This window comes from Diadema antillarum, unplaced genomic scaffold, assembly GCF_040938485.1.
Source record: "Diadema antillarum isolate AM-2024a unplaced genomic scaffold, OU_Dant_1.0 seq00000297_RagTag, whole genome shotgun sequence".
Lineage (NCBI taxonomy): Eukaryota > Metazoa > Echinodermata > Echinoidea > Diadematoida > Diadematidae > Diadema > Diadema antillarum.
The window spans coordinates 2,221,989-2,239,930 of record NW_027271320.1 but is presented as its reverse complement, the minus strand read 5'-3'; the positions used below and the strand labels follow the sequence as shown (position 1 = coordinate 2,239,930).

At 38.1% G+C, this 17,942-nt stretch overlaps 1 protein-coding gene across 1 annotated transcript; it reads left to right on the top strand.

Annotated features, from left to right (window-relative positions):
• Positions 1-260: 260 nt before the first annotated feature.
• Positions 261-13,186, top strand: LOC139730198 (nucleoporin NUP35-like). Its single transcript, XM_071641094.1, has 11 exons — positions 261-302; positions 2,408-2,532; positions 3,052-3,179; positions 4,181-4,307; positions 5,952-6,009; positions 7,252-7,369; positions 9,018-9,071; positions 10,471-10,540; positions 11,770-11,898; positions 12,277-12,465; positions 13,048-13,186. The coding sequence occupies exons 1-11, from the start codon at positions 290-292 to the stop codon at positions 13,123-13,125; spliced, it is 1,089 nt and encodes a 362-aa protein (XP_071497195.1). The 5' UTR covers positions 261-289; the 3' UTR covers positions 13,126-13,186.
• Positions 13,187-17,942: the final 4,756 nt, after the last annotated feature.

Below are 17,942 nucleotides of genomic sequence, written 5' to 3'. Positions count from 1 at the left end.
TCCGCCGTATTTGAAATCGAAACGCTTTGTGTATGTTTTAGTTCGTGGTCTGTAGCCAGTGTACTAGTGTACAGCAACATTTATTACGCAGCGACAGTGTGTACGTACATGTTTCAATACTGGTGGGGAGGAGAAAATCTCTACACCGTGCTACGTACGGTTGCAATATCAAAGGATCGACCGTCACCAAGGATATATGTGTAGGATCTTTGCCTACACCATGATGATCGTACACTCATACACTACGCTTTATCTTTGTGTTGCGCTCAATCCTGCGGCCGAAATTCAAATGGATGGACAAGGTAACGTAAAGTATTGCTCGTTACCTCGTATTGCCTTCTCATGTTTTTATGCCATGTACTTGTATTTTATCGTCTGTGGAATTTTGGCAGTGTAGCCATAACATAAATAAATCTACAATCTTTGAAAGATCATCAATGAATTTGTTTACGGGGGTCCATCGTTCAAGTCGCGCTCCCTTTGCCTAGTCCCATGTGTATATATTTGTGTAGGTTGTCTATGTAATACCTGACATGGTCGATGACTCTTTGCACTCCATCTAGCCCCGGAAGTCGTACTCGGTCGCAGATCCATCCAGAGTCGTAGATAGAGTTCTACTCGGTGATAGGTGCTAGGTGAAGTGATCAGTACTGTACTCAAGACGGGGGGGGGGGGGGGGGGGGGGGGGGGGGGGGGACGGGGGGAGGGGGTGTTTCATAAAGCTCTTCGTAAAGTTACGAAGAACTTACGAGCGTCTGGTGATCAGTTCTTGTGCTGAATTATGGAAATTCTGATAAGTAAACCGTTGCGTACCGTGTGAGGTATATCACATCACCATCAGAGCTGATCACCAGTCGCTCGTAAGTTGTTCGTATCTTTACGAACAGCTTTATGAAACAGGGCCCAGGTGACTTAGATCGAGAACCAGCCTTTATGGAGTAGGCCTACACGTAAGTACAGTGTACACCAATCCAATATCAATATGGACATTGCGGCGGCCAAACGTGATGTTGGTCCCGGATCCCATCTCGTGCGTGTGCGTCTCCACTACTACATGAATGTGCAGATGGAGGTTGAAAGAAGTCCTCAGCTATGACGAAATGAATGGCGGTGAATGGAGTGGGGACCCATTTCGCGATAATGCCAACACTCATTGATTTGTTTATTATTTTTTTTCCCCTTATCTTAGCGGGGGATTGGATACACGAAACTCTACTCTAGTCTTAACTCTTAGCCCGACCAGACGCAGACAGACATTAATGTTAGTACGCTGTGCGACAGCGACTGGGCTGTGTATACATTGTAGTTGTACTCTACCGAGTCTTAAATTAAATGGTTACCAGTACCCCATAGGCCTACCGTGAAAGTTATCATTGTTACTAATATTTTTTATTTGTTGCTGTTGGGGCATCAACCAGGCTAGGCAGAGTCACTTTTGTCTCAAGAAGGGAATTGGGCATTGTGGGTCTGATATTGAGTTGTTATTGGTAGACCTACTACAATGTACTACTTACAATGTACATGTACGTACTAGACACCCCACTACACACGTGGATCTCTGTTGATTGTTAGTGGTAAATGTAGGTATTTTCCAGATGACGTGTCCATGATTTAATACATGTACGTGTAAGTCATAGACTACATTACAAGTGTATGTGAAGCCCTTGTCTGATGCAATAAAATGTCCACTTCCATAACCAGCTTGTTGATAAACTCTAGCGAATCTATTTTGTCTTCGACATCAGGGTCAGGCATCAAGACACTGCTGGATTGTGACTTTTCAAGTCTTGATATTTTGAAATTCTTTTGTTCTAATCAGTTACCATATCTGTCCAATGGCATGCAACAGTATTCAGTAACGTTAACCTGTTTAAGGCAGACTGATTTTGCAACAACATGCATTTCCCATACATGTAGACACCTGCCCGAGTATACTCTGGACTCGTCCTCATTGCCATTGGGTTAAAGTTTCGTTATCATGTAGTAATGTGGTCAAGAAGAAGAAGAAGAAAAAAAAAATAAAATGCCTGATCTTGTATCAGGGCTTTGTACAGCTACAGCATTGACCATTTGTACAACTTATTGGGATTTTCTTATTTCACTCTGAAGATGCTTTGAATGCCTCATTTTACTCATTCTGTAATGTTTTATTAAAGACATGATGCAAAGAGAGAGAAAATACAGTTTCTTTGACTTTCTGTCTAAAAAATACCAGCTAGATGCCATTGCTACTATTCCTCCTGTTGCCTTGTTGTCGTCCTTCAGTTTTAACCCTTTGAGGATGAGTCCCAAGTATACTGTACTCTGGCACGCGTCTATGGGAAATGCATATCATTGCAAAATCAAACCGCCCTCAACAGGTTAGATATGTGTCTTACTTGGTTTGCTTTGTTTCTTTGTGTTTCAGGAGTTTTAGGAGCTGAACCTATGACCTTGGGGTCACCCCAGTCATCTTCAACTAGTCTACAAGCCAGTCTCTCAAATCAGTTTCTTCCAGCGTATCTAATCGGTGATCAAAGCCCAGCAATGTCAGTAAGTGACAAGTGTTTACCTGTCTTACCTTCTCTCTCTCTCTTCTCTCTCTCCTAGAATAAATAAGTTGCAACATCAAATCTGTACATACATTTTTACATACACACATAATATACAATTTTTTGTACATTGTACATGTATACAATGTGTTTGAATGTGTACACACAATTATTATTATTATCTAAACATGTACAATTTTGTATATCAAGTACTGGTTATTGTATTCTATGCTTTTCATATGTTGTTACAGCATTCATAGTTATCTGATGACAAATTTATCTGTGACTGTGTATAATAATTGTGAGTCATTCAAACGGTGTCTTCATACTTCAGTTGTTTGTGCCAGACCTCTGCTAATTTATACAAGTAAGTGCTATTCTTTAAACAGCTTTGCCCATACTTTTGATGAAAATATGAAAGATTAATACATAGCAAACCTCTGCAGAGAGTATATTGACATGTCTCATTTATTGTTCTTGACATTATTGCTATTGTTGTTTGTTTTTCTCTGTCTTACAGCCAGGGTCCGGGCGACAAAGGTCCCTCCTAAGAAGTCCATCACGCTCGCTGACGCCGTCGACACTTGGTGCAAGAGACAGCTCCCTCAGACTGGAGCGGAGTGAGAGTCGCAGTTACCAGACACCAAGGTTGGCCTCTGATGCATCCATGGGTTGAATCCTTAACCCGTTGAGGATGTGCTGATTATGCTTTACCATGCATTTTCCAAAGACATTTTGCCCGAATATTCTTGGGACTCGTCTTCAACAAGTTCCAGTTGTCTCTTTTAGTGATTGAAGAAAAAAAAAAATATCATGGCACAGCATTTGCGCCCTACTAGTATGCCGAGTAGCTGTGCTTTATTTATACGCTCATAGTCCTTGTTAACCTATCTTAATACCTGTTGAAGAAGAGTACGGAGTATATTCGGGCGAGCGTCTATGAGAAACATGTGTTGTAGCAAAATCAGGGCAATTGATTTGAAAGTTATGGGTTTGAAGAGAAAGAGAGAAGTAAATGAATGACATCTGGGGCCCATTTCATAGCTTGTCATCAGTGACAACTGGCACATTTCTATGACAGATTTGCTCTCAGCCAATCAGATGCTAGGATTTCAGTAGCTTGTCACATCTATGACAACTTGTCACTGATGACAAGTTTTATGAAATGGGCCCAAGGGAAAGTCATTTCCTTCCCGTATTGATGTCTTTCAAGGAAATGGCTTTTTTGATTTGGCTGACATTATATTGGAAATGTTACTATACGGAATGATTAAGCTCAGTCAACCTGTAAAGAACAAGGAAAGGACATGGACAATTTTTCTTCCTGGGTTCTTCATCTAGAACAAATATCACATGCCTATTACTGAGAAGCTGACAGTTGCTTTTTCACAGGATTTTGTACTTTCACAGGATTTTGTATTTTTTTTTTTAAATAAATACTCCAGGTCCCTTACTGCTGGTAATAACGGATTTTTTTCTCTCTCTCTTTTTGTATTTTCATTTCATGAACACGTACCTATTCTGTGATGGATATAAAAGAGAATCGTCTGTGAAAATACTCCTTTATAGCCCTTACTTGGTGTATGATACCACCATACTATTACAAGGTTGACATCAACTTCAAATGTACAAATGTATCTCCTTTCTAGGATCCCAACTCAAGTCTCTCACACACCCAAGGACAAGGGGAATGCCCCTCCAGTGGCTGGACTGTATGACCCTGTGGACGCCAGTAGAGGGAGCCTTGCTGTTTATGACATGCCAGAGAAAAGACAGGTAAGTTATATATTACAATGTGTTTACAAGAGAATAAAAACAACCAAACAACAACATTCATTACCATAGGGGAAAAAAAAAACCCAAACAAAACAAAAACCACTTTTAAGAAAATAGAAAATACAGATGAGTCAAATCTAAAATTGTTGAAATAGTTTATGAAAAAAAAAGAGAAGAAAACATACGTACTCAGTTCACAAATGGGAAAGTATCTCATTCTGTGCAGTGTTTATTTATTTTTCTCCCATTTAACAAACCTGTGACATTTCAATGTGTGATGGCTTTAATGTCATCGCTGTTATGGCTCAGGCAATGGCCAACACACATGAATTGAGACAAAATCAAACAAGAAAATTCAGCTCAGGTTAATTGTGGACTACAATTGTTTTCATTGCAATTGATTGACAAATTGCCCTACATCGACATAAATAAGCACTGAATTGATCAGTGTTTTAGTAGTAGCCATGATAAAAAATCATGGGCGTACATACTCGAGCAGGATTCGAACCTACGACCTCCTGATCACCGGTGATCAGGAGGTCGTAGGTTCGAATCCTGCTCGAGTATGTACGCCCATGATTTTTTATCATGGCTACTACTAAAACACTGATCAATTCAGTGCTTATTTATGTCGATGTAGGGCAATTTGTCAATCAATTGCAATGAAAACATCTCGACGGAAGAATTTTCATGAATTTGAATACAATTGTTTTGTTATGGTGTCCACATGGCATACAATAACATGCAATTGTCCTTGCTGCAGTGGTATTCTATTTTCTATGTATTTTTACATAAACTTGGGTTTCATCAGCTAGCAAGAAAAAAAAACACACTTCAAGGTTTCTATCTACATGTATATCTTTCTAGTTTGTGCCACTTGTGCACCTCAGGAGTAAACCCCCCCCCCCCAAAAAAAAAAGTGTGTGTGTGTGTGGGGGGGGGGGGGGGGGGGGTCAAAGTGGGGACACCTTATGTGGTCCTTTGTATGGTACACAAAAAAAAAGTACTTCTCATGGCCAAATTGGTGACGCCTTGTATGTTTTCCTTCGCAATGTACAAAAAAAAAAAACAACAACAACTTCTCATGGCTCTGCTGGCCATGAGAAGTGACATCAAATGTGCTTCTGTTTATATAGCTGTCTATTTCAATTACCGGTGATAGTTTCATTCACTCTCTCTTCTTATTCTTGAGGGGCAGGTTTTGCAGGTTCACTATCAGTTGTACGAAGTGAGCTTCTGCTTGTCAGCCTTATCACTGTAGTTTGTGGCACATCTACTAATCGAACAAAACAGCAGCTCTGCTTGATTGAGCAACACCCACAAGATTAGCTGTATTCTCAATAACCCGTTGAGGATGAGTCTCAAGTATACTCTGGCAAACATCTTTTAAAATGTGTGTTGTAGCAAAATCATACCTTCCTCAAGGGGTTAAGATCTTCTTTAGAGAAGTTTTGGCATCCTACCAGATTTGTGCACACTCTTTTGTAAAATGATAGTCACTTTGTATATCCGGAAATCCTCTTCAGAGTCTACACGTAGCATGTACATTGTACATGTAGTCTCATAAAGTGCTCTATGCAAATGATTCAAGAATGTATATATCGTGATATCAATATTTCTATTTTCATTGCATGAACCCACCAGCTTGAGTTTTCTATGCAAGCACCACCACTGACACCAAGGCTGTCTCAGACACAAACAGGTACGTTTCAACCATCTCTGTTGCTTTTGATTGACTTCTGAAGGCAGTATTCACAGCAACAAGATCAGCCATTTATAGTATATTTGACTCACATACAGCAGTGCAATTTAGTACTTGTCCGGCATGTACAAGTGCAGCATTGTTTACAGTGAGCAACTGCAATCATTTACACACAAAATCAAAGTGTGGACATACAATTTTGATATTGTATTTTGATATTTGATGACAGAAAAATGCATGATAGTCCATGAGCTTAGAGTTGACGCTAAGGAAATGCTATCTCTATCTGCCAAGAAAGGCAAATGGCAAGTTTACTGTTCCTCTGAGCACCTGATCTTCCTATTTCACCTACGGAAACATTCATTTGAGTATGACTGTACATTATAATTACCTCCGCCAAGGGAGGAAGTTATGTTTTCATTACTCTTGGTTTGTATGTTTGTTTGTTTGTCTGTGTGCAAAATAACTCAAAAAGTTTCACACAGATTTGAATGAAACTTGCAGGAAAGTTTTAGAATGACACAAGGAATAGATGATTAAATTTTGGTGAGGGTTTATGATGTAACAAAGGCTTCTATACTGGGAAATCAGGCGATTTTTCAGCAAGCATTTATGGGTGACAATCACTGATCTCTGGAAGAGCAAGATCATCGGTGGAAAGTAGCTGCTTGGCGGAGGTCTACGCTCTCAGAGTGCTTTTCTAGTTTACACATGCAATAATGAGAGAGAGTGCGAAGGGAACAAAGAGGTAGGAGGGACAACTGGTATAGAACTTTATTTGATCTAACCATCAGGCCCCTCCTAGCCAACGTGCCTTTCGGTTGGAGGATGCAGCTATGGCCTTTACTGTCAGGCCATTGTCTTTTTCTATTAAAGCAATATAATATGTAAGATGCTGCAAGACGACGAACAGTGGACGCATCCACCGCTTATATCCACTCGTCTTGCTTGAGTCGATAATATGAAAACAACGACTAAAGCAAGGTGAGTGGGTCTAGGCAGTTGATGCTTTGCGTGCATCCACTGTTCATAGTCTCGCTGCATCAGACATATTGCTTTATAGCAGACAGTAGTCTCCCTACATCAGACGTTAAGCCTGGAAGTAAAGACCATACATTTAGCTGCATTTTCCGCCTAGATTATCATAGACTATCAGGCCTCCTGTTTCATCATTCCATAAAAAGTAAGTTGAAATACTTGTCATACTCATATTCAAGTTTCAGTATTTTTTTTTATTTCCAGAATCTCCCTCTGCGAGTCGCCTATTCTCCCCCTCTCGCGCGAATATGGTACAGTCCAGCCAGTGGTCCATGCAGGCACCACCCTCACCACCTCAGGTGGATCCATTCTACACACAGGGGTGAGCAGCCTTTCATTTCTTTTTATAAGAAATTAAAGTTGGGAATTTCAGATTTGTATTGCCTTTAGAAAACATACACTGCACAAACACTGTTACTCTGTGTTACTCTACGCATATGATTTTACTTATATTACAGTCATAAGTGAATGCAACATTGAATTGTACTTTTCATAGAACAATTCAAGAAGGTGCATGTAGTGTCTGTTACGTCTTTGTACTTGAAGATTTCAAAGTTTTTGTATACCCTTTACATCTATCTTGCTTTTCATTGCATGCTATGTGTCAATGGCATATATGTGACCCTGCATCACGAAACCAACAAAAAGTCGCCAAACCTGGATTTTTAGTTAAAGGTAGGGAATCCCATTTGCATGCCTTAAATGAAGAGTTGTATAAATACAGTGGTATGTTGAAGAGAGTATCATTTTAGAAACTCCCATAAAGTATTGAAAGTGGAAGGTAACATTAAGTACATTTTTATTGACCGTTAGATTTTGAATTGAATTTTTTTCGGGGCTCACCGTAAATTCCAGTTCATTACTAGGCTACCTTACAAACATTTCTATATACATTCTTGCCACACACTCTATATGTTATTACATCAGCTCTTATACTTTTAGATTTGTGTTTATAGATAAAAAAATACAGAAGACTACAACAAAAAGGCTTAAGTGTGGCTGACACACAGAACTACTGAGTAGTTGAGTTTTGTGCATTATTCAAATTGTAGATAACTGTTGACTTCCAAATTTCTCAGCAGTGGCCTAAACAAGTCCCCTGAGGTTCATATTTAATGTTTTGCTGCATTTTGGGAGGTCTGTGGGTAGATTCTTCAAGAGCAGATTCTAAGCTTTAAAATGAGGTATAACTCAATTCAAATGGACTCCCCTAATCTATGTAAATACTATAAAGAATGCACTTACTCTGGAAAAGGTTGAACTGAGAAAAGAGGCTCTGACTGAAGTACAGGGTCTATTCAAGCGCTAAATCTTTACCAAGCCGTGCTAGCCATGCAATGAAAGGACAAAACACAGGATGTAAACCACCAGAGCAACAATGACGGGATTATCAGATTAAGCTGAAATTGAAGATGATCTATCAACACATTCTGTCCATGATTGACACCAACTTTCAAAGCAGTAGAATTAGCCTTTCAAAACTTATCAGACTTGAAAGTGAAGAGTGTGTAAAGGATTTCAAGAAATGAAAAGGGTACTCTGAGAAGTACCTGATCAATCTATTCTCCCCCCCCCCAAAAAAAAAGGGTTGTAGAAAAACTGCTGAAAACACACTTTTCCATTCATGTTATGATCCCAAACTATAAAAGAATAATGTAGAAGAAGGATAGCTCTTTCAGAAAATATGAAAAACTCAAGATTGACTATAATTTAAGTTGACCCATTTCACCTTTTTTGAGTCCTCACGTAAAATCAAGGTGTGCGACTCTGTGTTCGTTTTGTGATGCACGGTCACATTATGTAGGTGACAGTTTCCTGTAAATGTAACCGTTGTGTATGATTTCTGTTTTAATACACTTTGAGATACACTTGTGTAGTACCCTTTTTTTCTTCATGTATGTTTTTGCTGTGCTTCTGTACAGCCATTGATCCTCTTGCCATGGTTCAGTAATTCCCTTGTATCAAAACAGAGAACAGCTACAGCCAGATGATGAACTGGATGATACATGGGTCACAATATTTGGGTACGTTTGATGCTCAGAAAGAAATGTGACCCGCTACAACAAAATGATCCTAAAGTCGGGCGAGGTCGATTATTTGAAAATTGCATGATACAATTCCCTAATCTTTCTGCTTTAAATTGATATATAACACGTCTTATAAAAATAATCGTCTGCTGAGATATCGATGTTTTAAAGAGAGCATGTCAAGACGTCTGGGAAATCATTGTTTCGAGAAAAGCACCGTAAAAGTTCTCCTTGCGACGCAATCGCAATCAAGAGACACGCAAGTCAGTATTCATCTCCGGACAATAGAAGTTAAGCCCTAGCAACCCCCGAAATGCTCATTCAAACACAGCGTCGGCGGTCTCCTCACCGACCAATCAGTGACCAAGATGTCAGGAGAAGCGGCTAGGCATAGTGCAACCCGCCCGCACGCACCAGTCGACTGGGCAGTGTGCGAGCTTCACGCTTCGGTTAGCGGCAAGCAGCAAACTGACCAATGAGATTACTCTGGTCGTTGTTAGGGGCGGAGCCTATGTGTGGCGCTCAATCCAAATGTTCGAACCAGTATCTGCTTCGTTGAAACGCCAAAAAAACATGGCCCAGAAAAACGCTATTTTTTGGTCTTTCCTTTCATCATTTTGCTTCAAAATTTCGACAGATGATAGAAGACATGTCAGACTCTAATAATATGTCAAATTCAGAAAATCGTAAGTTTTGACCAATTTTGATGCTCTAACTTCAAACTTGATTTTCACGGCTTCGACCGTGCGCGACTTTAGGACCATTTTGTTGTAGCGGGTCACAAATAATATTGCTCTTTACGATGCAGGTTCTCTAATTTTTAGTGAGGCTCTCAGTAATAGGATGGATGCTTCGTGAAAAGAGCAAGAAAAGCTTTGCTTCTGTTGTGGTTGCATAGAATATCAGAAGTATCAATGTAGCTTTGCACTAAGTTGTGTAAGGGTTGCCATGGTAACTGTTCTACAGTAACTGTTCTCCAATAATGGAAGATTGCAATACTTATTCTTGGCAACAAATTTTGTATTTGCCTGCTGATAGTGAGGTTTTGGAAAGGGAATATGTTTTCTTTTCTTTTTTTCTTCTTATTTTTCCAAAATTTCATTCTTGCAAAGCATACATGGAACTTTATGGCCACTTTTCCCATTCTATAGCAAAACACAAATGTTGCCTTCAAGATGTGTTTGTTTTGCAAGGGAGGTTTTTGTATATCTGTATTTTCTACTGTCTGCAGAGTTTGGTATCTCCAATTCTGTCCCTGATAGAATATTAATTCCCAGACATTCAGTCATCATACTTGTTCCATTCTCTGCTGCTTTACCAGTTGTAGAAGATCAATATTTATTTCCAGTTTTATCTTCTATTATTATTTCTTTTCCAAATGTTTCCATTGTTGCAGGTTTCAGCCCGCTGCAACATCCTACATCCTACAACAATTTTCACAGTACGGCAACATGATCAGACATGTGGTAAGTTTTTCTGAGCTGCAAATTCGTAGAAATTCTGCTCCCTGTTTAAGTAAAGTAATTGATGAACATATCCAAATTCTATTAACTCCTCTGGTCTGTTCACAAAGTTTGTGAATGGCTGCCCACATAGCAAGAACTGACAGATGCAAGCTGGATTCCAAATCTTTTCGCTTCGCTAGTGAAATCAACCTGTTGAGGATAAGTCCTGAGTATAATTGGGCAGGTGTCTATGGGAAATTCATGTTGTAGCAAAATCAGTCCATACTCAACAGGTTTAAAAGCTGGTTACTACACTGTAGTTTTGAGGAAAACTGTCCAAGTAAGAATGAATGCAAGGTGACTTAATTTTCTCATAGAATATATACCTCTGAGTTTGACTGGTTTCGCTATTCCAAGAATGAATGTAACACTGTTCTTTTTTTTTTCCTTTTTTTCTTCTTCTTCTTCTTCTTCTTCTTCTTCTTCTTCTTCTTCTTCTTCTTCTTCTTCTCCTTCTTAAACTTTTGTGGTTATCTCTACATCACTTAACTCTATTCAAGTGTGTAACCTGGTTCATGATGCTGGGTGTAATTTGTCTACCTGGCAAACAGATGGCTGTGGGTCATGTACCAGTTAGCCGTACTGAACAGTATTGTGTGATTATCATGTTGCCCCCTCCAGAAGGGGGCAACACACTCTTTTTCCTGTGGACAGCATATAAAAAATGGAGGTCCCGTGTGTGAGGGTATCATGATCAGTGTCCATGAAACACAATTTATCGCAAAGAGCAGGGTGCATACTTGATGAAGCTATCCGCCTCGCTTGCCCCAAGCAGAAAACCAGCCTAATGTATGATGGTAACCGCTCATGGTTAGTCATGTTGCAAATACTAAATAGTAGTCGGCACATAGAATCAGTCTGTTAAATCTCTGTGCCATATGAGATGTTGTCAAATGCTTTGTTAAAGAAGAAAAAGGAAAAAAAAGAACAACAACAACAATGTAATGATAATAGAAATAATATTGAAAAGTAGTACAGTAGTATTACAAATTGTAGTAATGATGATGGTAATAATGATAATGATAATGATAGTAATAATGATAATGATAATAATAATAATAAATAATAATAATAATAATAATAATAATAATAATAATAATAATAATAATTACAACAACAACTTAGTTTGACGGTTTCATTTCCTTGTCTTTCTTTCTTTTCTTTTTTTTTTCTAACAAATGCCTTTGCAGGTTGCCAGTTCAGGTAACTGGATGCATGTACAATACAGCTCTCGTATCCAGGCCAGGAAAGCCCTAAGCAAGAACGGGAAAGTCTTTGGTGGCAACATCATGGTTGGCGTCACTCCCTGTATAGACAAGGTTTGTTCCCCCAGCATGATGACAGAGCAATCATCATGCCATTAGGATTGTATATTATTGTTTGTTATCACTTCACCATGCCATGTTAACTATGATAAATGCAGCATTTCGTTGGAGGTGAGTGTATAATTATGATCATAGCCCGTGAAGAGTTGACATCATGTATTGGCATCAAATGGTTACATTTCTCACATTGCTATAACTTTGATTGATTGATTGCGTGATTGATTTATGGATTGATTGATTGATTGATTGATTGATTTACTAATTGATGATTTATTGAGTGAGTGAGTGATTCATTAATTAATTCATTCTTGTAATTGTTCATTCATTCATTTATTCATCTATTCGTTCATTTTTATTTGTCTGTTATCACAGGATGTCATGAGTGGGGGCACAACAGACACCTGCGCCCTGAACACCACCGGTGTAAGGGACACGCCCGTCACCCCTGCCAAGCGACTGGTATCCCAGAGTGGGGAGGACATGGACCCAGCCCTGACCACAAAACACACCCCAATCAGACCCCTGACAGCAGCTTACAAGGCTGCTAGCAATCCACATGAGGTGAATAGAAGCCTGCGGGCAAATTTAGCAATTTCATTGGTTGAATTAGTAAGTGACTGAACTGCTCATTGCAAATGGTGTACAGACAAGGATTTTACCTGGTCAGGAATAAGAATGAAAATGGCTGATCTTGCATGACCCTAATCATGACACCATTAGCTTTAGCTCTCTAGCTCAGTTGCTTATGACTGTCAATGCTAACAACAGGGTGAAGGCCTTCTAGCATTGAATTGAAAGTATGGATTTGCCATTTTCTGCCCTTTGATTAGGCCAGTCAATGTATGTTGTGTATTGCAGGATAGGAAAGATTTAAAACCATGTACCTCCTCACACCAAACATTCTCATTTACACAGAATGCTCTTACCATTCTCCTCTCATTCGCACCAATGAATTTATCCATTCTTTCATCCTTACTAAAATACTTCTATCATTGTTACATCCACAGCAGAGCCTTCATTCACCCTTGCATTCACACAGAATAATGTTTTAGTTCTCTTCCCATTCACACCAGGCAGTGTCATTTTTTTCTCCCATTCACACCAAGCATTCAATTGTCCCCACACTCTTTGTCTTCCATGCAGGTCATCCAAGAAAGCAAGACGCCACAGAAATCAAGCAATGTTGTGAGCAAGACACTGGAGTACATGTTTGGGTGGTGATGACTCCCTCCATCAGAAAGACCTTCAAAACACCCCCTAGCTCCATAGTGGACTGCTCATCCCTTTGACTGGGTCCCTGTCATGTTCTGATTATTCCATTCCACTGAAGGGAGAAAATGGACTAAGCCACTGCCTGTGATGAATGGATATCAGTGGCTAACGTGGGACTCAAACTATACCATCAGAATCACCATTAGAAGCAGCATCTTCTGTGAGACCCATCAACCACTAGTCCAGAGTATACTAACCTTGGGCAAGTGTCTATGGGAAATACATGTCATAGCAAAATAAGCCCATCCTAACAGGTTAAAAGGAGTACTGTTACAGCAGACACTGCCTGATTTTGAATGATACAATCTCGAGCAAGATGCATTTATATCCACATGATTTAAATTTTTCTTGGATTTATGCAACTTTCTTTTTGTGAAGTCTACTTAGGTGAGATTGACTGTAATTTTGTCTTGCCCCAAAGGTCAAACTGCTATTTAGCAGCCCCTAATAAACAATTTTAGGTTGTAAGAAATTTAAGTTATTCACCCTAAAGGGGTTAATTTTACAAGAGTTCTCTGCAGACTCATCATATCTTATGTTTATCAATTTAAATGTATGGGAAACTTGGGATTGTTTCACAACTTTTTCACTTACATTGTAGGTCATATCTTAAAAGGCATAGGTATAGTGATTACAACCTGTGGGTGTAAAGTTGAAACTAATTCCTATTACTTAGTCCCATTGTAACAGATTATTATTTTTCTTCAAATGATTTCCCAGCTTCTTTAGAACATCTCATGCCTGCCTGCGGCAAGGTTTGCTTACTCTCATAATGTGTACTTTTATTAGATGAGCAAATTAAAAGAATATGTGTTCCTTCAAAGGGGTCTAGGGCAATTACCGCCAGGGCAATTACCCCGGACCCTTCCCCTGGCCCTAATCCTAACCCTAATCCTGAACTAATCTAATCCTAGCCCTAACCCAAACTCCTAACCCTAAACCTAACTCTTACCCTAATCTTTACTCTAGCCTTACCAATTAAACCATTATTTAGCAGGGGGGTAATTGCCCTCTGGGGGTAATTGCCCAGATATGCTTCAAAGCAGTATACTGTATTAAAAACATGATATATTTGCGTCATGAAATTTTCACGAATTGGAGCCGACAGTCTTTTTTGCGGCATGAAATTTTCGCAATTGCCACTGGAATTCAATGCACATACAAGTAGTGTGGAAACAAGAACTTTCGCGTGCATTTTAATTTCGCGAATCTTGGCACTCGCGAAATTCACGAAATTAAAATGCACTCAAACATTCCTCGTTTTACAGTATAGTGTAGACAAGAACTTTCGTGTGCATTATTAATTTTGCGAATCTTGACGCTCGCAAAATTCATGAAATTAAAATGCAAGCGAACATTCCTGGTTTTACAGTATAGTTTGGTAAGGCAGTTTGTCAGCATACAAACAAAAAGAAGGAAAAAATGGCTGAACACTGTTCATGTTTTCACATTCCCATTATTCTAGATTGAAGATTAAATATATTGTAAATATGGTACTGCAGATTATGTATACCTGTGATATTCCCTTTGCTATAATCGTGAGGAATACATGTACCTAGTTTTTAATATTTTAGATGATTCATTAAAGGACAAGTCCTTCATATACATAAGGATTGAGAAAATGCAGCAATAGCTGACAAGGAAAATTGTCCGTTCAATTTGTACTTACTACTTTCCCAACTTACTATAACGAAAATAGAGAATTTCACATTTATTTTTGAATATATCTTCAACTTCTTTTATTTGTCTAATGCAAGTGTACACTTTTAATTTTCTTTATGCTTTCTTTATATCGTTGCAGTGAACACAAGCTATAGTAGTCTTTTCATATAATCATAACGACTGATAAACTCTCTTGAAATCCACACAATACATTTATGAAGGTGAACTTGTCCTTTAAATGGCTATGCTGACAAGATATTTACTAAAATAACTTACTACTGCTCATTTAATCTTTTAATTATGTTTGTGTTGCAAAGTTATCAAACGACTGTAGTTTGAAATCCACATGTGAATTACAAGATACCGCGTAAACTGCTCAAATCTGCAAACATGCACTACAAAAACACACACACATGCACACACACACATACACACATGATTGCAGGTTTATATTGAATTTATGTGTTCATCTAGGATGCTGTATGGGATTTGATGGTACACTCTGTCCAGTTCCAGACAGATTTTTATCCAAAATGGGAATGTGGCTGTTAATAAAGTGTAATAATGTATTTCTATCACATATTATGGTCTACAAACTCTACTGCATTCTCTGGCTGAAGTTGCCTATTCACTTGTGCTGTGATCTGGTAGCCTAGTTCATTTTTCCCCCATTTTTGTTTGCTTCTTCGCTGCAATCTGTGTTGAGAGTGTTTAGCAAGTACAAGCTGAAATGTAGACGCACATCGAACTTAATTTATTATACACACATACTAAAATAAACACTGATTTGTGATTATATAAATTGACGCAGCATAACGCCTGGGTCACTTATGATGCATAAAATTCAAGCCTAATGAAGAGATGTGTTCACACTCCTTGCATTTTTTTTTCTTTTTTTTAGGTTAATGTGTGTGTGAGTGTGTGTTTGTTGTTTGTTGTTGTTTTTCTCTCTCTCTTTTAGGCCAACACTAGTTGTAATGGTACTGTGGCCAGATATTGTTTTTGTTTTTGTTTTCTTTTTCTTTTTCATCAATTGTGACATTACAAGTATTCAACACATCATATATTGCTGTATAGTTATCACTACCTTTGAACAAAAATTAAACAGACACAATGATTTTAAAGAAATATTACCCTCTTCTAGAACTTGGGAATTCAGTACACTAACAAAAATGATGAAAGAGACACATTATGATGGTTGTTATTCAAAGTGTTTAATTTGTTGCCAATCATTCAATTTTGGCACATAATCTTTATACACACAAGCTTGTCTATACAGGAGAATGCCCATGAATATGGTAAAGGGGTATTCCATATGATTTATAAAATTAATATCACGTACATTACGCAATAGTGCCATGGATAGATTTGTGGATTTTATCGTGGTCCTTGAGCAGATAAACCCATACTTTCAACAACAACAAAAAGAAGAAAAAAGTTCTTCATATGATTCATATGACGAACAAGGATGATGACATACATGTAGGAGGTTCATAATTCCATTACAAAACCATTAAATTTTGCTAAACAAGTTCACCTGTGTGAATTTATGCATGCTCTCTCTCTCTCTCTCTCTCTCTCTCTGTCTTTTTTATCATGCATTCTAAAGTGAAGCTGCTACACCATCACCCCTGTTCACTGTGATTTGTTATGAATTTTGAAAACATTCTTATTCCTCATCACAGTCACTATACATTCTGAAACTCTGTACCCAACATGACCAATTTCTTGATGTTCAAATGCAAAAGCATACAAAATCATCCAGAGGTCTCCTTTAACATCACTGCTAATTCCACAAGCCTTATCCTGCTTCATCAGCAAAATTTTGTTAACCTGTGTGAGTTAGTGTGTGTGTGTGTTGTGTGTGTGTGTTGTTGTTGTTATTACTATATCATATTATTAGTAGTATTATCATTTTCTATTACTATTGTTGCTGTTATTATTATTATTATTATTATTATTATTATTATCACTACTACTACTACTACTACTACTATAAGTGAAGGGTTTGTTTGCATAAGTCCATTTTTGAAGATTTTGAAGTACGATCTCTGTCATAAAGTACAAAATAATACCTTTTAAATAATATATTGGTCACTACATATACAGGGGTATTTTTTAAGTTATGGTCAAAAGAAGCAAAACATCTTATTATTCTCTTTATTTTTCTTGACCTTTAATCACAAATATCTCCATTTGGAAAATATGGACTTATCGGTTTTTGCAAACAAACTCTTCAAGTATTATCATCATTATCTTTTCCTTTTACTGCATTGACAGGAATGAGCTATACAACTCACAATGTTCAACCAGAAAAGTAATCACCTGTGAACTTCATGTTTGACCTAATACTTTCCATATACATTGTACATGTATGCTTGAATATTGGACCACTGTAATCTCATACTCGCTGTACATTTTATCACAGAAATATTTGAAGAATTCACATTCAAGTTACTTGTTTAATCGGTGCACATCTTAGAAAATACATGGAGATATTACATACATATTGTATTACAAATGCTGGACACTGGTATTTCAATTTTAAGTATTTTTTTATGCTGAATGAATGCATACTTTGTAGAATACAAAAAGACTCAAAATGTATCAGCCTAAATGTTATGTGCACTGTTCATAGAACAAATGTACAGAAAAAAACTTGTAGAAAGTAAAGTTAGTACGGAACTGAAATAATATGGGTACATACAGAGTTTGCTGCATAATGAGTTTCACTTCTGTTTTCTGTCATACAACTTGTAGGCTAATTACATTATGTCACATTCAACTATAAACTGGTCAGTTTATGTAGTAACGTCCATTATACAGCACATTAACATTTGCCCTTTGTTCTTATTTCATGAGATATAGGCCTACAAACTATTGGGGATGATCAGCTGGCTAACTCATTTATAGCAGGACCCAATGAATAGCAGGTTTGTGTCTTTAGTGACTTCCTGCACACTAAGTTTAGATGGTGACTTGCAGAGGAAGGGAATGTAACAGTACGTGTTCAAAAGATCCCATCCAAGGGGATTTGAAGTGCTGTTGAGTCAAGTTAACCCCTTGAGGACGGAATGACTTTGCTACAACACGCATTTCCCATA

Bases quoted from the DNA above. Each gene is read 5' to 3' on its own strand.
- LOC139730198 (XM_071641094.1), top strand. The intron at 10,541-11,769 runs GTAAGTTTTTCT...ATGCCTTTGCAG, and splicing joins GCAACATGATCAGACATGTG to GTTGCCAGTTCAGGTAACTG. The intron at 12,466-13,047 runs GTGAATAGAAGC...TCTTCCATGCAG, and splicing joins CTGCTAGCAATCCACATGAG to GTCATCCAAGAAAGCAAGAC.